The sequence below is a fragment of the Triturus cristatus genome, chromosome 12 (genome assembly GCF_964204655.1).
Source record: "Triturus cristatus chromosome 12, aTriCri1.1, whole genome shotgun sequence".
NCBI lineage: Eukaryota > Metazoa > Chordata > Amphibia > Caudata > Salamandridae > Triturus > Triturus cristatus.
In genome coordinates this window covers 603,880,494-603,901,082 of record NC_140595.1, presented here as the reverse complement: position 1 = coordinate 603,901,082, position 20,589 = coordinate 603,880,494, and the positions used below count along the sequence as shown (strand labels likewise).

The window sequence follows — 20,589 nt, the reverse complement described above, 5'->3', positions numbered from 1 at the left end:
CCAAGGGTCAGTAGCCCATCAGGTACTACTATACACTCCTTTAACACCCCTAAATTCAGAATTTAGGGGAGTCCCTGGCACCAGAGCAGCAGATCCTGACGACCTACGAAGACAAAGGACACGAAGAGCCACAAAAGCAGAAGACTGAAGAAAACACCTGACTTGGGCCCAGTCCTTCTGTACGGTCTGCCATACGCTGTCGAACCTGCGCCAAAGACTACTCGTCCTGTAGCTGTTTGCCTCCAGAACCTGGAGGACGGCCTTCCTTAAAAAAAAAAAAAAATAAAATAAAAAAAAAAGACCAAGACCTCCTGAAGAACAGTGAAACTGTTCTCTGCATGCTGCCGAAACTACAATTGCAAAGACTCTGAAGCCTCCGAAACCGCCAAGCCCAGACACCTGAAGCCATAATTGCGCCTGTCGACTCCTGCCCGAGTTGAAGTGGGCCACCGGTGTCAATAAGGTCCGCCACCCCTCCAAAGCTCAAGGCCATTGTGGTTTCACCCCTCGTGGACTCTCCGTCGCCTGCAGCCTCTGCACGCAGGCCTCCTTGACCACGACTGAACCCTGTAAGGAAAGCCGCTGTCTAAAGGCATCTCTGCATCAGTCACCCTGGGCTGTGGAGAAGAGAACCCAAACTGTCCCTATGTCCCTGAGCATCGTAAGCTTTGAAACTCTTTCCCCCCCCCCCCCCCCCCCCTTGTTGGTTCACCCCGACTGACCTTCGGACCAGAGCCTGCAGTCTCTTTTCGCAGTGACCGATCACCATAGAAACCTATTGGACTCCCGGTGCTGTTTTGCACCCTGCCCCCGGCCTCCCTCGTGCCACTGGTGGTGTACTGCTGGTGATATCTTGGACCTTGCCCACCACTCACCTTAACTCCTGGATATTGGTCTGCAAGTCGATGTACTATACCTGTTTGCAGAACTTGTTCTTCCTTCCATAGGATAAAATTGCAGAACTCAGAAATTGCAGGGTGTCCACTTTTTAAAGTGAAAAGAATTTATATTTAAAAACGTACTTACCCGAACAATGTTTCTCTCATTTTTTTTGTAAACAAACTTTATTGCCTTTTACATACATTCCTCTCATCACTGTATCATCTTTACATGTTGTCATTTCACAATCTCAGTTTATTCCTAAATACACAACACTCCCATCTATTGGTTATGTTTGCACTATTTTTGCCTCTAGTTATGTAGTTCTAACTTCCAGTCATATTCGTAATCAATCCCCCTCCCTCCCTCCCACCTCACTAAAACTTAAACCCAACTACCCCCCAGCCTCTCCCCGCACTGCTGTTTCCTATGGTCGCGGGATGAGCCCTTTTGATCTGTTGTCCCCTGTTGTGTGTCTCTGTGTCATTCGGTTGCTCTCTTCTGGTTCTATCTCCCCTCAGTTCTTAGGCTTCTAAGGGTCAACATCCCCTGGTACCTGCTCTGTTCCCCCTCCTGATTCTGCCTCCAGGGACTTCCCTGTTGCAATAGTCCTACTGGGTGGTGGCATCAGACCCAGGATCATTGCCTCCCATGCCTTGGCCCTCTCCAACCTGCCCAGGCCCCTTCTCGCATTTTTGAGCAAGATTCTGCCCTCGCACCCGGCCCATTTCTCCAACTCTCGCTTCCACCCATGTATGTTGGGGCCGTTCGGTGCATTCCATCTACTAGTAATTTCACACTTCACCAAGATGAAGGCGAGGTCCTGAAACTTATCAGTGACCTTAGTCTTAGCTGTGTGGGGAAACAGGTTGAGCAGGACATGTTCTGGTGTGCATGGTACTATCCGTTCTGTTATCCTAGCCATCTCCCTTGTTACCTCTTGCCAGTATTGCGTATGGGACTGACAGTTTCACATCATATGGATGAAATTCGCCCCTCGTTCTCTACACCTCGGGCATTCGGCATCCTCCCTGTGGAAGAACCGGTTGATGCGTTCCGGTGTTATGTACACACGGTGCAGAATGTAGAAGCTAATTAGACTGAACCATGCGTTTCTGGACACCTTAGTTGTTCGTAATAAAATGTTCTCCCAGTCCTTGTCTTCCAGTGGTGCGCCTATGTCTTCTACCCACCGATTCCTCAACCTGTCTGGCGGCTGTACAGAGTCCTGCCCTATGGCCCTGTATAGGCATGTGACTGCTTTTTTGGTTCCCCCTGCCAGGCCTATGTATTTGCAGGTAGCATGTCGTGGTAGCTCAGTCGTGCACATCGTATTGCCCCTGTGACTGCCCCACAGAGTAGAAAGAGTCCGTGTGGGTTGTCCCAATCTGTACTGAACTCCTCAAAGCAGAGAAGCTCCCCATCCTGGTATAGGTCTCCTATTCTCGTCACTCCGGCCTGTTTCCAATCTTTCATCCCCCTCCATTGTCCCCCATGAAGTGTCAGTGGCAATTCCAGTGAGTATGGGCATCGTGTCCTAGTCTTCTGTAGACACCTGCTCCAGCATGGGCGTATCACTTTGTGTTCATTGCTTTGGACCTGCTGTCATTACAGTCCCCAGCAGGGTGCAGAACACATTCAACCTATCCAGGGTGAAAGGAGGCGTCCCCTTGTCTGGTGTTATACTCCCTGCCACCCACTGTGTGAATCTCTGCAATTACCCTGCCAAGTAATATGCCTCCATATCAGGTGCAGCGAGGCCCCCTTCTGACTGTGTCCTTTTTAGCGTGGTTAGGGCTACTCTCATTCTGCCGGTCCCCATATAAATGCGGAGAGGCAGAAGTCCAGTTCTTGGAACCATGCCCCCGGTATCCACACCGGCAGTGTGGTAAAAAAAGTATAATAACCTGGGGAGAGCCACCATTTTCAGTAGGGATAGCCGGCCCGCCACCGAGAGGGGGAGTTTCCCCCAGAATGTCATGTTGTCATTTAGCGACCGCAGAGCACTCCCTACATTTCCTTCTTGCACGTCCGCCATGGAGTGGAAAACCTTCACTCTCAGATACCGAAAGCATCGGGGTTCCCAGTGCAGCTCACCCAGTCCCTCTGTTCGTGGCATGCCCCCCTCTATTGGGAACAGCCGGGACTTCTGCCAGTTAACCCGCAGCCCTGATAATGCGGCAAACTCTTCCATCATGTTCTTTGCTCCTCGCTCCTCCCCCTCTACGTCTTTGAGGAAGAGCAGAAGATCATCAGCATACAGCTCTATGTAGTGCATTTGCCCGCCTAGCTGGAGGCCTCTGTACCCTCCCCCAGACCGTGCCCTACATGCCAGTGGCTCTACGGCCAGTGCAAACATCAATGGGGAGAGGGGACACACCTGGCATGTGCCCCTCTCTGCCTGGTACTACTCGGATATCGTGCGTCCTGTGCGGACCCTCGCCAGCGGATCAGCATACAGCAGTCGCACCCACTAGATAAATCCCTGCCCGACCCCCATTTGTGCTAAGACGGCGTAGAGAACCCCCCACTCAAGGCTATCAAAGGCCTTCTCTATATCTATTGCGAATATCGCCCCCTCCCGCTCTTCTACCGTGCCTAGCTCTATGATGAAAAGTAGACGTATGTTCAGGGTCGTATTTCTGCTTGGTATGAACCCCGCCTGGTCCTGGTGCACCAGGGATGTCCTATGTGGGAGTAACCTCATTGTTAGCAGTTTACTTAGTATCTTGAAGTCGAGATTCAGCATCGACAGGGGTCTGTACGCCGAACACTCAAGGGGGGACTTATCAGGATTAAGCAGTGGAATTACTACCGCTTCCCAAGTGGTGTTTGGTAGTTGACCTCTCTCCCCAGCCTCTGCATACCTCTCTACTAGCCTAGGGGCTACCTCCTCCATGTAAGCTGTATAACACTCCTTAGGGATCCTGTCTGTACCCGGGTTTTCCCTCTCGCCAGTTCCTTAATGGCCACTCTGATTTTATGTTCTCATATTTCTGCCCCTAGCTGGTCTGCGTCCTCCACTGATAGGGTGTGGAGAGGAAGCTCCGACAAGTACTGCTCTAGCTCGCCTTCCCTCCTAGGCCCAGAGCTCTTGTAAAGCTGTTCATAATAGCTATGAAATATATTGTTTATGGCATCTTGCCTGTATAGTGGGCGCCCCGCCGGGTCTGCTATTTCAATTATTGTATTCCCCCTGCGAGCGGGGTTGGCAGGCCATGCCAATAGCCCGCCCGCCTTATCCCTTTCGGCACGGGTCCTATCTGTGTACACTTTAAAGTAAAATCACCTCAACCGTTCCTCTTGCACAGCTACCTCTTCCTTCGCCTCCAGTAACTCCTGGCGTAGTTCGGGGTGGTCCAGGCGCCTGAGTTCAATCTCCCTCAGCGATCAGTCTGCCCTTTCAACATCTGTGAGCAGCGTCCTCCGTACCCCGATGGACGTTGCCATGCACCGTCCCCTGATTATTGGCATAAAGGCCTCCCATTCCCATACCCTGGAGTGAGTGGAATGAGCATTTTCCACGAAGTAGGTTACAATGTGGCCCCTGATCTCGTGTAAGGACACTTGGTTCTCCAGGGCCCCGGGCTTGAGGCACAATGTAAGGATGGGTTGCTGTTGTGTCCCCTATTGCAGCCTAGTCCATATCGGGTTGTGGTCTGACACTGTACATGTTAGGTATTCCGTGCCCTTAAGCAGTGCATGCATGTCAGTTGAACATAGAAAAGTATCCTGCCTCAAATGTAGGTCGTGAACATGTGAATGGTGGGAGTATTCCTTTTCAAGCGGGTGAGTGCGTCTCCACGTGTCTACAAGCCCCCATTGGGTCTGCCAGTCCTTAAAAGCCCTGGCTGTTCTATGGACCGGAGGGGTGAGTGGGACCGATCAAGTTCGGGTCCGTGATACAAGTAAAGTCTCCCCCCATAATGATCGAGCCAATAATGTGGGGTGCCAGGACCCCAGTGGATATACTTTGTGTCCCTTCTGCTGGGAATGAGACCCCCGCCCGTATCCATATCAATACCCCCCTTGCCAAGCCTTGCTCATCAAGCGAGTCCCACACTTCCCATGGTGTACTGAAGAACTTGGTCCCCTCGGTTGATATCATCCAGAGCTTGGGCGGGAACACCCTGGAGTATGGTATTCCCATTTGTCTCACTTTTCGTTTGACTGAGAAGTAGGATTCTCTCGGTCTCTGCACTTCTCGTTAGAAGTCCAGGAAGATTCTAACGGTGCTGTTGCCTATTTTGAGGTGTCCTTTAATCCTTGCCTGGGTCAGCACATGATCTGTCTTTATAAAAGAGTAGCCATGCTACTACTGGCCTCGGTGATCTCCCAGGTGGGAGCAACCTGGCAGGGACCCTGTGCGCCCGCTTCAATGCAAAGCATGGGATCAGGCCTTCTTCCGCCACCTCGGTGCAAATCTAGTTTTCCAGGTAGGCAACCATGTTGTTGCCTTCGACTTTTTCTGGCAGGCCAATGACTCGGATGTTAGGCCTCGCTCTATTTTCCGCGTCCTCTGCTCTCATCTCCAGCACCCTTTTTTCAATGTCCATAAGTTTGTGGGTAGCCATGTTCATCTGTGGCTTCAGGTCTCTGACATCCCCTTCAGCTGTGGTGACTCGGTCTGCTAGCTTCCTATGATCCGCCCTCAGTAGGCCCAGGTCTTCCTGGATCGTATCAATTTTAGATTCAGCGGCTGTTCTTGACGTATCTATAGCCTGCAGGATGTCTTAGAGGGACAGGTCATTACGGGCTTCTTTCCTCTCGCTATGGACCTCCATCCTCAGCCGTGAGTCACCAGTATCTTCCCCTGTCGGCTCCTGCTCTTCTGTATCCCACCTTTTGGAGCCTTTCCCCATGGCGACGGTTGTCCACTGGTAGGGGCTTTCTTTCCCCTGATGCCTCCGTCCAGGCCTCGCCCAGGGGTTCACGCTCCTTCGGCGGCATCAATCCGGCCTTTTCAGGCATTTTCCTGTGCTTCTGTCCTTGGCTGCTGGTCCTGGGGCCCCCGTCTCGTCTCTCTCGCTGAGATCCAAGTATGTCAGGGCCTCTCCTGGAGTCCTCCATTTCCTGCTATTCTAGGCAGCCCAGTCTCTCCGCCACCTGCCATCCAGTATCAGTTGCGCAGGGCACCCCTCAGCCGCTGTCTCCGCTGTCTATAATTTTCTGGGATACCACTCCACCTGGCCCTTATTTTGTCGCGTCAGGGCCTTCCTTGGTGCATTCCATACTGTGCAATCTCTGTGGCTCTGAATACAGACCCCCGCCTACCAGGGCTGGCAGTCCGTCTCGCCTGTCGTCCCTATCGCCTCGTTGGTTGTGCTCACCGCCTCCGTCGTAGTTGGCCCCTTATCCCCAGCGCTCCATGGGGTCCGTCCTGCCGCTGCGTACACTCGCTAGGCCCTCTTTCTCGTTGCTCGGGCTGCCCCCGGTGCACTCTCCTTACTGCAAGCAGGGAGGCGCAGGCCCCAACCCTTGCATCTTCTGGTGGCCTGTGTGTGACTGAATCTTCACAGTTGCTAGAGGGACCGCCAGCACCATCAATCCGTTAGTGGCAGCCCTCCAGGCTCCCCGCACACCCCTCTAGGCGCTCGTGGCAGCCCACGTGCCGCTTTTGCCTGAGCCCTCTTCCTCCGTGCTTCCTTACTGACTCTTGGGCAGAGAGGGCTCCAGATCTCCGTCTTATCGAGCCAGCAGTTTTGTGTGCCCGATGCTCCTAGGGCCTTTAGGCTTCCACGGTCTGCCTCCGGTCAGGCCGCGACCTCCATCTTGTCTGGCCTCACGGTCTCTTCTCCTATTTTGTGTTCCCCGCGCATACCCTCGCTAGGCCCGCGAGTTCGCCACCCCGGCTGTCCCCAGTGCACTGTCCCCTTGCTCCCAGCGGGAAGGCGCAGGTCCTAGTCTTCTAGTCTTCTGGCGCCCTATGTAAGGCACGATCTTCGCGGCCTCCAGTGGGCCCGCCAGAGCCCTCAATCTGCCAATGGCAGCCCTCCAGGCTCCCCGCACCTCCAATATATGCCTTCAGCAGCTCTCACATCGCCTTCACCAGGGCCCTCCTCCTCTACGCCTCCTTACTGTTTTCTTGGGCAGCGAGGGCACCGGCTCTCCATCTTCTTGGGCCAGCAGTCTAATGTGCCCGCTGTTCCTAGGACCTCCCAGCTTCTGCGATACACCGTATCTGATTGGCCTTGCGGTCTCTCCGCCTAGTTCGTTTTCTCTGCTGCGTCAGTTCTGTCGGCTCCGTTCCTCAGCACCGCTGGATTTTCCCCCGCACCTCAGGGGTTGGGGGGTATGTTGCCTGTGTTAAGGGCCCCCCCCTATATCTGGCAGGATGACACTGGATGGGGGTCACCGGCGGGAGCTCAGGCTCCCTGCTCCATCGGCGTCCTGCCACGCCACGTCAACAATGTTTCACTGATGCCTAAACATATAAAAAAAACTTGATATTTTCATAAATTGGTATGGATATCCGCCTTGAGTCGTTGTAATTTATTGATCATTGTGTGTATTCGCAAATGTCTTGCACTCCTTTGTTTTATGCCTAAGGCTGCTCGACCACACTACCCCCCTAATAGAGCACTTAAGGATTACATAGCAAGCCACTGTCCACCCATAAGGGGATCCCTGAACACTTTGTGTGATATCAAGAATCTAATATACTGTGTAAAGAGCCAGCTTCCTACACAGATTAATACTGTGTCGGTGAGAAACCATATATAGTTTTTGTATGTGTGTTCACTTATGCAACTTTCGGTGTATTAGACTCTGGCCTACATCACCACACACTTTATTAAAATTCTTATTTGCGTTCCTGTTTCTGCTTCATTAACTTTAAATTTTACAAAGATGCTCTTCATCACATAATTTTCGCTTGAAAAAAATGTATAATCTACAGTGGAGGAGTATACACCTTTGTAAGTTTTCATTCATTGAATGCTCCAAACTAACCCATTCGCCGTCCAAATGTGAGAATTACAAGGATTTGGACGGTAAATGCCATTATAGCACTTGGGCAGTAGACACTAGGATTATCATGCAATTGTTCCTTTGATCCCAATGTTCTCAATAGGTTGTTTTCAAGGAATCAATGACCTAGCGTATACTATGTTACTGTGTAGATCTAGCACTAAACCTATAGCTTTCTCAACGAAGTTGGATTTCTAGAACAAATTTCAGTGCGGTTATTGTAAAAGTAGAAACCCTTGCTTGAGCCGATGTTTATAAAATCACTTTCTTGCACCTCAGCTTCTCTTTAAAACAAAAATCCCTGTTTTCTTAGACCAATCCCGTGCAGTTCAGAAAACCCTGGGTATCTTGAAAACAAGCCCTAATAAACTGGGAACAGGGGGAAATGGTGGGTAGAGAAGGCTCAATTGGTTTGGGTATTCATTGTTGGGAAAAAGTTAGGAAAGTTTAAAAGTAATCTGTTCTAAAGGTGTAAAAAAAAAAGTAATTGGCCTCTGGGGACGAGTCTTGCTACTTTAAATTCCTGTCTGCTATATGTATGTTCTATGGCAGCTGTAAAACAAGCATTGGAAATGCAATAGGTCTCGTATTTGGTTAAATTAGAGCAATTGGTGTTGTAAATGACAATGGAACACATGTATGTACCTTTTTTTAAAGTCGTAAATGGCCTGATTTACAGAATTGGGCTGTTTGCGGCCAGATAAAAGGCTTTCCCAAACTACCAAACCCCATTTTGTGATTCGGTAGCCTATTACTCTCCTGACTAGACACCTCACGCCACTCCCATGCACAGTTCAGTTTTTGTTTCCAAGTATACCCCAGTTTAGTTTGGCAATGGCAATTCTCTCATGTGGATAAGGAGTTATGAACATTTTCTTGTAGAGTAATTATTCATTCATTTTTGGTACTGTGAGGCAAAGGACTAATCATGACAGTTTCTGTACCACTGAATTCTTGAGGTACTGCATCTCCAAGGTCATAGACCAGATCTTGAATGGCAACTAGAGTATATGATATACAGTATAAAATAATTATCACAGTAACAGTAAATGTAGAATGCCTACCATATGGATTTTGTTTAAAAGAACTATTATTACCTTATAGATGTGGAAAATAAAAAGTAAATTCTAACAACAGAAATGAAACTCAAGAAAGTTGCACATTTAAAATGCAGGCAGCAATGCTGCTCACCCACAGTACTTTCAAAATACACTCCTCAGAATCAATGTGCTGTTAGTAATACTACTTGAAAGTAACGAAAAAACATGGTTCCTTTTCAGATAGTGTTTGCTATTTACTAACTGATCGGGATCTTTAGGAATTTCATAAGCAACACTATATATGGTAATGTAACCTGTGGGAAAAAGTAACAACATGCACGCACATTAAAATCAAGTGCCTGGTGTTTATGGAAAAAAGTTATTTGTAAGAGTAATCTGTTTTGGCTCCCGGTTTAGGGTTGGACAGTATCATTACAAATGGATAGCTTGCACCCCCAAAGATGCTAACCATACTAGGACAGTGTCTCTGAATCCAAGGGGAACAGATCTTGGGATTGAAAGGCGACCAACTAACTGATCTAACCCTGGGGGAAAATATCCTTAAGACCCACAAACCTGAAGTGCACACGCAGGGACCCTGGAGGATCTCATTGTGGTTTTGGACATGTCTAGAATGCAAACCAACTGGGTGCTGGACTGCCTCACTGCGGCTCGTTGACACATCTGCCTCCTAGAGTGCTGATGGATGTGTTCTCAGCTCCAGTGCCAGACAAGCTAGTGAGCATCAGTAAATGAGCAAGGTGATGAAGTCCCACCAGTGAACAGAGCATGGGTTTGGGGAGAAAGTATGATCACCATGCAGGGTTTCACATAGCTCAATTGTCTTTGTAGATGGTTATTGCACAGCCCTCCTACAGTCCCTGGTGAGGAGTAGAGAGGAGTGCTTGACATTCTGTCCTCATTACTGTACTCCGTGGACTTGCGTGGGGCCCCCACGCATACAAGGTCAGCAGCAGGGGTTACTAGCAGTGTTTAGGCCGGACAGCTGGCTTAAACCTACTCTTGAAGAAGTGGCATGCATGCAAGACCACATTCAGAAAGCGACAAAGGAAGGACCAGGCTTGTTTCTGTTGAAGTAGATTTTTAATTTGCTATAATGGAAATCCAGCATATTTTATATTCATGGCCAAATCAGTCCAAGTGCATTCTTGCAATCCTCCAGCCAGGCTTTGGCATATGTTCCTCTGTTCGATGCTGGATAGAGCTGCCTAGAACACATTGTGGGGGTTCTGTCTACAGGACACCAGGCATGGAAATCATTGAGGGGTTTTCTCTGATGCGAAATATTGTATATCCCTCCAGACCGATACTACTGACAAAGGGGTATGAAGGAGAAACAAATGGGGGTTGTTCGAACACTGTTTTTCAACAGGTAACTGTCATCTACCGTTGTCCAGTCCGCTTCCATGCAAATAATGTTCATGATCATCTAAGGGTACCCCTGGTAATAGGTGAACCAAATGTGATTGCGATTATTATATCCTCTGCACTTGTTCTATTAATGGTTGAAGTTCATTATCGTGAACTCAATCTAACAAACACATTTTATTGCATTCCCAAAAGACAAAAGTCAGTCATACAGCCATACTTATTACAGTGCAGATTTTATCCACGTTACTCTATCTACATTACATGACTGTATGTTGTCCATATAAGAATCCACATCATATTAAACCGTAAACTGGCATTACATGGCTAAGCAGGTGAAGCTGGGATTTTGCCTCCAGCAACATAAGTGTCATCATTTAGTAGGCTGATACCCACAAACATTTCCCAACAGAAAACATTCATTCATCCCTCACTCCATCCCCCCCCCCCCCCCTTCCCCTCCCACTCGGTCGTGCCTTGGCTCCTCCTGTCGTGAATATAATAGGTATCCAAATACCTCTGCTTCAAAAGCACTATTGCGTAGTGTGCATCAGTGTGTCATCTCGGAGCTCTAAGAGTCCGTAGCACTAACCTCGATCCATGTGTACATCTTCTGGGTGTTGGGGCCAGGATCCTAGCTCATCTTGCTGATAATTAGGGGGTGCCCAGCTTTTCTTCCTGTGAAGGAGGATCAGGGTGCTGCAACACCTCCACCAGTGTCTCCCAGGCCCTATCTGCATCCAGTGAGCCCTGCTCTCTCAGAGCTTCTCTGCCCCCTCAAACCCTGCCGATCATATCAGTTCTTTTCTCCACACAGCCGTTCTGGGGTCCCCTGGAGCCTTTCAATTCCTGGCTTTTTCTCTCTTCGCTAAGAGAAGTGCCAGGTCTTGAAACCTGCTTGTGATCTTATTCTTAGCAGTGTGCGGAAACCAGTGTAGCAGACAGTAACCAGGAATGCATTGAACCTCTCGTTCAGTAATCTCGCCCAAGACTGCCCTAATGGCCTACCATCAATCCACCAACCCTGGGCATCCCCAAAACATACGGAGGAATCTCACCACAGCAGGGGGCATTTCACGTCTGTGACAGCGAAGTGTCTATTAATCCTCCTAGCTGTGAGGTACACCCTGTGTAGCATATAAAAATGAATATGCTTGAATCTGGCGTTTCTAGAGTCATCATGCATGTGGGCTGCAAGTGTCTACCAATCGTTCTCCGTGATGGGAATCCCCAGGTCCTGCTCCCAGTGTGCTCTGAGATTATCTAGGGGTAATAACCTATCTCTTTGTAACCTTCTATAGAGACCAGTGTCAGCCTTATAAGTTCCAGAGGAAGTGACTACATATTGGCACCCCCCACCCCCCCTCAATGTTTGCAGACTACTGCCATGAGTGAACCATGTAGAAGGAAGTGACCCTGAGGTAAGTTGTTTCGTTCCCGGAGTTCCACAAATGGGAGCAGCAGTTCGGCCTCGAGGTGGGCCTAAACTGTTGTCACGCCCACTGGTACCTAATCCGCTAGTCCCCCCCCCCCCCCCCCCCAGTCGCCCCCATGTGGGAGTTTTACCAGGAACTCCAAAGAGTCCAGAGAGTAGGGTGATCGTACTCTCGTCTTCTGCAGACTCATGTTCTAGTAACAGCGCAGGACCCGAAGCTCCATGGTGTCACCAGCACTTGAAGTCTGCAGGCGCATCAACACTCTGGATAATCGTTGAAGATCCAGGACATTATTATTGGGACTTGTAAAGCGCATGGCTGCCCTAGGGCTTCCCAGCGCTGCACAGTCAGGTACTAAGTACGGGCAAACCATGCCTTAAAGATATTGCATAAACAACCAAGTCTTGATCTCTTTGCGGAACTGCCTTTCAAAAAGGGCCCAGTTCTGTACTAGGGGTTAGTCTGCCCGCCATCCATTGTGTAAGCCATTGCAGCTGAACTGCTAAATGGTAAGTCTCAAAATCCTGTAGGGCTAGTCCCCACTTTGCTTTTGGTCACTGCAGCATGGACTGTGCTACTCTCCTATGTTGCGACCCCAGATGAAGTTTGTCAGAATCATTGTAAGGTCCCAGAAAAAACCTAGCGGAACCCACGCCGGCAGGACTACAAAATAGTACAGCAGGTGGGGTTGGGCCACCATTTTTGTTAGGGCAACCCTGCCTGCCACGGGGAGTAGTGTTTGTAGTGTAGTGTAGTATAGTGACTGTGCTGGGAGGTAAGGCAGTGTGCTCCCATCCCCCTTCTGTTTAAAGTGGTTGCAGGGCCGGACTGCGAACCAAAACCGGACCTGGCAAAGTGCTTGGCTGGCCCCTGGGGGTTGGGCGTGCGGCCGAGCTGTTTGTCAGGACCGATTTCGGACAATTTTGTTACAGGGACTGATATTGCAGCTATGCTGCAAAAACGGCCCTGTAACATAAACGATCCCCAGCCTGGCGGCTCACCGGGGAACGCCCGGTGCCCGCTACGGCCAGTCTGGCTCTGAGTGGCTGCATTGAGCCAATGAGCTGACGAGCTCTTGGAGATGCGCCTGTGAGAGGTACTGAGGCCTAAGAGGATTGTGGCAGCTTTCTCAGCAACTCCTGATGGTATTTGTTTTTTCTCTGCTGATGAAGGATATCCAGAAACATGTGTCTTGAGATTTACAGCTCTAACCTCACCAAATTTGGTAAAACACTACAGCTAATATTTAAGTAAGTGTTTACTGTGAACTGCATTTTCAGCAATGCTAATGAACTGAAGGTGAGGCAGTGTGCTCTCATCTCCCTTCTTCTCTGATAGAGGCACTTGCGTTACCACAGGCAGTGGGTGGTGGTTGTGAAATGAGCAGCGCATACAAATGGACAGGATTTTGTGTACCGGGGTATTGCACTATCAGATCAGGCAGCTAAAGATGCAGCTAGGCGCATACCTGGGCCAGTGCCATCAGACTCACAACCTGCCCTAGTTCTGTGGCTCAGACTGCCTCACCAGCAGAGTATGAATCCAAGACTACCACAGACAAGGACACACCTCATTACAACGAGACAGCGAGATTATACCAGAGAAAACTTCTGCAAGCTGCGTCTTTGCACGAAAAAGAGTTGTTAAGATAGAGGATGCATTCAGTCAGGGGATGACCTAGTGTACAGAGAGCTAACTACAGGATAACCAGTGATGCCACTGGCTTTGCTTGCAATAGCTCTGGATCAGATACATTTGCCAGCACCCACTTCCAGAGACTGTTTGGCAACAAATACAAGAAGACTGGGTTGCCCCCAATTTACACAACATAATTACCAAATATCTGCACAGTTGTATGATCTGCCAGCAGTATTCCCCTAATCTCACCCTACAGTTACCTCATCGTGGTGGTCTGCCCATTTTCCCAGTGAATCGAACCAGGACCATAGGTTCAGGAATCCCGAATGAGTCTTGCTTTGTGTGCTCCCTAATTCCTCATGTGACTGGTTCAGATAGACTGCACTCCATGAAAAAAGTACCCCCAGACATAGCTCAATATTACATCCTTACTTGTATAGAATTAAGGCCCAAATGCAGTTCACAAATGTCAAGGTAGTACACTTCCTAGTTAATGCCACAAAAAGAAACTTCAAGAAGCACTATACATTCTCACAGATAGACCGGCATGAGAAAGACTGGTCACCCCACCACTGTAGATTGGACTCAAATGGGCCTAGATCTAGAATTTGTAGGAGTAACATGCCTACCAACTGAGAGTAACAACTATTTTGTAAAACCATTACCCCGAGACTGTGTTAGAAGGTCAGGTTTTAGAGACGGGGTCCGTCTTTGCCCATGACCACTGGCATCCCGACATTAAATTTTCCTGTACAGCTGTGTCTTTATGGAATGGCACTGATGTCAGCCAGGATGCGACAGGGAAATGTACACCTACTTAGAATTAAAACATCTTGCGTTACACATGAGTAGATTGCACTGTAAGTCCCTAAACGTTCATTAAACTAACTTCTGCTTCCTTATATTTCAAGGGAAATGGCACCATCAATGTAGGCTAGAATATTGGTTGCAGGATCACAGCATTCCATGCAGACATGCAGGAGGGCTTCTCTAGCCTCATTGATTTGTTCTGGCAATGTGGAGACCTGCTGTATGACCAGTGAGCACCTGAATGGGGAGGGATTTGTTCCATTGTGACTTTGCACGCGCCAGTCTTGGTAATTCCTGGAATAAGGATATCCACTTTGCAAAAGCACCCCATGAGCTGTCCAACTACCTTACTACACCACAACTGAAGGAAGATACCTGCAGAATATTATGGCACAATAACCTGGACTAAAGTTCCCCAGAAGTATAGCCTACTAATGATGCTGAACTTTTCGTTGGGAGCATCTTACCGTTTGTTCAAGCTAAAGCAACAGCTCAGTCACTCCAGATTACAAGGTGGGAGGCCCTCAAAGTCATCAACACTACCAAAAATGGCTTGGAATGCGCCATATGTTAGTAAATAAGCTACATTCCTGCCCTCTCCCTTTCTCGCAGTGCAGCAAGTTGTCTTGCTGTGTTGCGTGAAAGGTTTGTAAATCTGTCCCTAGGTATTCACATGCTGAATAAATATAAAGTGCAGCAAGGCTTTTTTATTTTATCCTTTTGTATGTCTGATTTTTATGGACTCATGAGATCATTTATAATGTTTATATTTTAGATCAGCCTAGACCAGTATTTATTACCATTATGCTGCTGTCTGTCTGTGTTATTTTATGCATTAGTCTGCCATGGTGATAGGATTCCATTGAAAGGCATTGCTCCAAGGAGCAGCCGGCTGGGAGTATGTCTATTCAGTGCTAAAGTCATTGCGAAAAGAAGGCTTTTTCTGCTAAATCTATTTGGGAATACTCAAAACGCAAACCTTCTATTTTCGCACATGCATGAACAGATCAAGTTTATTTATTTCAGTCCCTGTGAGAATACCAGAAGTCCTCAGTTTAAGGTTGAATCAGTCAAATCATGACTATGTGCTTTACTGAGAGCACACGGTAATTCTCTTGAGTTGTTACATGGGGTAAGACTGTGCACAAAAATATAACACAAGGTGCCTGACGGAAGATCATTCTGTACGTTTTTCCATAGTCCCTGAAGGCGTTCTTTGTCAGAGTGCAAGCAAGACCTGGAAGAAAATCTCCTTATCAACTAGATGGCTAGGGTTGGGCTATCTGTATGAAAGCTTTCTAGAACAAATATCTTAGGATGTTCAAGAGAGAGACAGAAAACATAATACATATAAAATCTTGTCTGTTTTTCGACCTAGGGTGAGCAGCTTGTGAGACCTCTTTGTTTCACTGCACCATGCCTTTGCGTGCAGGACCAGAAGTAATTCCTCGTCATTGCAAAGCTTACAGCAAACGCACACCAAAAACAAGCCAGGCTGATTAATTGGCTTTGTCAATGCTAGTTCAGTACGATTAAAACTGACAATTTGGACTGAAATATAACACTATAGGTTGGCATTTAGAAGTTCATTTTGAAGCCTTGGAAAAAGGTCTCGGGTGTGTTTTTAACTAGCAAAACGTGTTAACTGATCTAATCGCAAAACTTGCTCCGTATCAAAACCAGAATTCCGGGCGAACGCAGCATTAATAACATTCACACATCATTGTACAGTGAAATTTGAAACCCAATCAAGAATGCTAAAGGATTGCAATACGTTTTTTCACTTTTTAATTTGAAATAATAAGTTAATTATTTGTAAAGTTGCTGTTTTAACTATAAATTTTTCCAGTAGCCGGATACCTTAAGCACTTTTATGCTGATTGTCTTAGAGTACTTTCCTTAAATACTTCTAATCGGTGAATTGCCCAGTTTTATTCCCTGGATGTATCTGTTAGATGAGAGAATGGTTCTCAATGTCTGGATGGCTATATATTTCTATTTGAATGTAGCTCATGCCTATAGAAATTCAAGCCAACTTTAATGTAGCTTTTTGTTCAGGCTATTCTAACCGCTTACCGCCCAGATGTCTTCGCAATGTTTGTTTAGTCTATTTTTGCACAGGCAAAATACCTTACCTCAGATGGGTTTTGGGGTTAGTTTCACAACAGAAAATGCAACTAATACAGATTTACTTGGGAACATTCACATGGTTCATTCAGGCTGCCACAGATTTATAAATGTACAAAACATAGCTTGGTTGGAAAGTAATGGCAATTTTGCAGTCTAGCCGTTCATGTGCTTTGAATGAGACCAATGTTCTCAGCACCTGCACTGATCGTCAACTGTTTGCCAAGCTGCCCATTACCGGCCCAGTTTATGTTACCATGTTGGTTAGGATTGTTGTGAATTAGAAATGAAGAGAATTTCTGAATTTGCGGAAGGTACTAGTGGAAATAGGGAGGAAAGGTGGTGGAATGTTTGCAACAGAGGAAAATGTTTTGTACTCCACTACTGTATTTTTATGTCCCACAAGTGTTTGACTGTCTTCATACTGAGGATTCCCTATCAAAAACTGGTTACCTGAATGGCACCCCAAGACTCTGGTATCCGCTAGCTTTAATTTTTGCAAACACTCAAAGATTTTCACTCAGTCATTCAATCATGGAATCAAATTAGAACACAAAAATAATCTTCGAGTATTTCTAGATTTTCCCTCATGATTTCAGTCCAAGTTTTCATTTGATTTTCTAGGTTGGTTCACTCTGGTTCTGGACGTGGGTCGCCCTCTATTGGATCAGAGCTTAGCTTTGCCACACGGACAGGCACTCGCCAGGGCATCGAGATGCACATCTACAGAGTGGAGACACATCGGGATCTCTCCTGCTGGACCCGTATTCTTGTGCAGGGCTGCCATGCTGCTGCAGAACTCATCCGTGAAATCTCTTTAGGTAAGCAACCAGGTGTTGCATGGAGTCATTTGTTTGCCAAGTCTATGATATTTGTGAGTAGGAAGGTTTGCCATTATTTTAACCCTAGATACCCTACTCCTTTAAACAATCATTTAGAGAGTACTGTTTTAAGAGCTGTCCTGGACAGCCTATCTCTGGTTGACTAATAATCCACTGAAATCTTCTATTCGGCTCTCTTCTGCACACACCTGACTACCACACTAACTGGAGCTGTTGACATTGTAGCATTTGTAATAGAAAGATTACCTGTGTGCCTCATGGAAAATTGATATATTGACATTAAGAGAAGCATTTGCTTCTGCCACTGACTCCTTACATCAACTACCACCTTATAAAGCTTCAACATACTATTAAATAGAATGGATGGTGGGGGCATAGCTGCCAAGTGCTCTTGGAATAAGTGATTTCGTATGAAGGGTCTTTTCTTCACAAGGTGTGAATGCAAACAAAAGTAATGAACAAACAAAAGGACTGGAGGAAAACACATTTGAAGTATACACATTACAACTCGCTAAAGCAGAACATTGGAGCTCACCGAAGACATCTATTCTAGCTTTTATGTTTTAGAAGGCTTGGTGGTATTCTCTGCAGTGAGTGACCGATCTGATTTGTATGAGTGGTATTGAAGTGAGGCCGTTCATTATTAGCCACTCCCCATGCTTTAAAAGATGAGATGTTGAGGGGTGGCATAATTGACCAATTGCTTAATTCTCGGAGGCACCCTTTTCTGAATTGTATGGCCAGTGCAGACTCCTATCCCACCTGAGTTATCTTTTTGATACCATTTTCTAGGTTAGACGAAGGTGCACACCTTTAAAAAGCTTTCAGTTCTGCCTATACAATGTACATATGTCTTAAGTATATTCATTAACTCAGTTGCACTCTCCCATATCTAGTTCGATTGACAATGACTTGAATGTTTGTAATTGCCTTCAATTCCCCCTTACAGAGGTTTAAGTCTACAAGTGATAATTCTTTCATGGATTCTTTGATTTTGCAATAGACAGCCAGACTCTATGGAGGGTAATGATACCAAAAAAACTTCGCTTACAATTCTTATGTAGTTTGTACATCACAAAGTGAATGTTTAACTATTTTGGAGGTCTTCATGCAACGTTTATAATGGAGGAGTCATACCACAATGCTTCTAGGTTCTGTAGCAGTCTTTTATGAAGTGGACCGTTCAATCCACAAGGTAATCTCTCTGAAATAAGAGTACCTGGATCAGCTCTGTACTACGTGGCAGCTGCTTTTGCTAAACACATATGCCATTGCCATTCTGTTTTAAACCCTAGCCATGAATCTACGTGGTACCATGAGGATTTTCCCCTGCCTGTATAATATCTACCCAATCTACCTCATCAATATCATGTGTCTTTGGGTTCATTTGGCTGCGAAGATTAATTACATAGTGTCTTCATCCTAGGTAGAGGCTTTACCACTTTTCTTTTGCCTCTAACAATTGCCTGCAGGCCAGTGACAAATGGATGTTTCTAGACAGCCTTCAGCTATATCTCTTCAGGATTCAAGTCCTAGTATCTGTCTCTCCTTATGAAGGAAAGCCACAGAAACTCTGGCTTTATTAATTCTCATCTGACTCTGTTTTTAGGTTAAAATGAAGATCCTCACTAGAAAAGGAGGGCACCTTTGTAACCAGAGCAAGATTTCCATCTTTCTGAATTTCCCCTTGTAGAGTTCCGGCAATAATTTTCAAGTATAATCTGATTTAATAATGTCAACAGCCTCTAGACCTTCCATCAACTGTTGTACCCTCTGCAAAGATTATAGAAAGAAGCTGTGTTTTTGCTAATGCCTTCCAGATGTAATGATTTCATGACAACAGTGTTTCAGTTACTACACTAGATCCTTGTAGGAGGAGAACTGGTATTGTAACGGATTAACAAGAGAAGCTAATCCATTAATACAAAGGCATCTTGGAACATGCTTCCACCAAAAATCATTTAAGAATGCTGCATTAGAATCTTAATTTTTTTTTTAAAGATATTTGTATTTCCAAACCCTTTTTACTTGACGGACTGCCATGCCCGGGCACAGTAAATTCCAAAAGTTATAAATGTGGTAAAAATGTGCTAAAGAGACATGGAAAATACATCAAGAGTAGGTACTGCAGTTTTTATACACAGAGGGTGTCCCAAAAAGTGGGAACGGGTATGGGGTAGGTGGAATTAATTTCGTGGCAACATCTGTGCCCCTCCAGCACCAGACTCTGATCCTGATCTGAGCGATTAACCCGATAGGTCCAGTAAGGGGGCATAACAGTGTCCGGAATCGACGTTCCGGAAGTTTTCTCTTGCTACATCCTAATATGTAAATTACAACACTTGTGTAATAGACCTGCAGTGGACCAATACGACAAATGTACTACCTAATGTACCAAGCTATTTTCTGTACTGTATTATTTTATTAAGTACAATAAAATGTTTTAAAAAAAAATAGAGTAGGTACTGCCATTTCCTTAAAATAAGAAACCTTTTCATTCAGTGACCAAGCTTTCACACAACTCCACTTGCTATCACTTTGATACATGCAGACTAGTGAAGTTTAATTTAGGTGCCTCGTTATATGGAGCAAGTTTGCCCTTTGGAGACATTTTTAAGAAGCTAGTCTGTCAAAATGCATTCTTGGAAATCTCATCCATCAACTTAACTTTTTGTAACTCTGTTGTTGACAACCATTCATGTTCTCATCTCTTTTTTTGTTCCTTTACAGGCTGTACTTTTAACAAACAAGCAGTGAAACTCACTGTACACTATGAGCATGGCTTTACAGTGTCCCGGGAGGAAGCAGGTGCAGGGAGTGTATTGTACCAATATCCTTTTGAGAAGCTTAGGATGTCATCAGATGACGGCATCCGCAATCTGTATTTGGACTTCGGCGGACCAGAAGGAGAACTGGTGAGACAGCATGCATGTTGTAGATGGCAGATGGTGTGCAACTTACACACACTTGTGTTGTGCTTGCTATGGCCGACTCATTCTCAGAGACCATGTTCCACAATTTATGGAGTTTAGTTGCGGATGCTCCTGTGTCTGAATTATGTTTCATTTTGAATCTTTTGGTATCCCTGCCACCTAGTAGCAGTTTAAAGACTGTGATATCTGGGCAGACACTTTGTATGCATGTGTACATTGTAAACACCTCCACCCCAAATCTTGCTGTATGCACATTCTGGCTAAATACCTTTTTTTCTGCAGCTCTGTGTCGTTAGAAACCTACTTATGGTATACTCTGTTAATTCCTTGCATGGCCTAGCTCCAATTCTTAGAACTCTTTCAGGAATATTATTTACTGCTTTTCTCCTCCATCATCTTCTTTCTCACGGAGTAGCATTTGCTGCATCCTTGGAGGTTTAAGCCAGGCTCATCATGCCAATATAAATTTAAAGCTGTTGACCTGTATATCTTCTGTGTCTTGATTGATGAATAATAATCTGGTAAG

The 20,589-nt window shown here is 46.4% G+C and overlaps 1 protein-coding gene across 1 annotated transcript in view; it reads left to right on the top strand.

The window, feature by feature from the left end:
* The window catches only part of SNTB2 (syntrophin beta 2), a 309,644-nt gene that overhangs the window by 245,015 nt on the left and 44,040 nt on the right, over positions 1–20,589 (top strand). The window contains exons 5-6 of the mRNA XM_085638715.1: positions 16,913–17,109; positions 19,861–20,045. Of these exons, the coding sequence (XP_085494841.1) occupies positions 16,913–17,109; positions 19,861–20,045 (382 nt within the window). The remainder of the gene's footprint in view (positions 1–16,912; positions 17,110–19,860; positions 20,046–20,589) is intronic.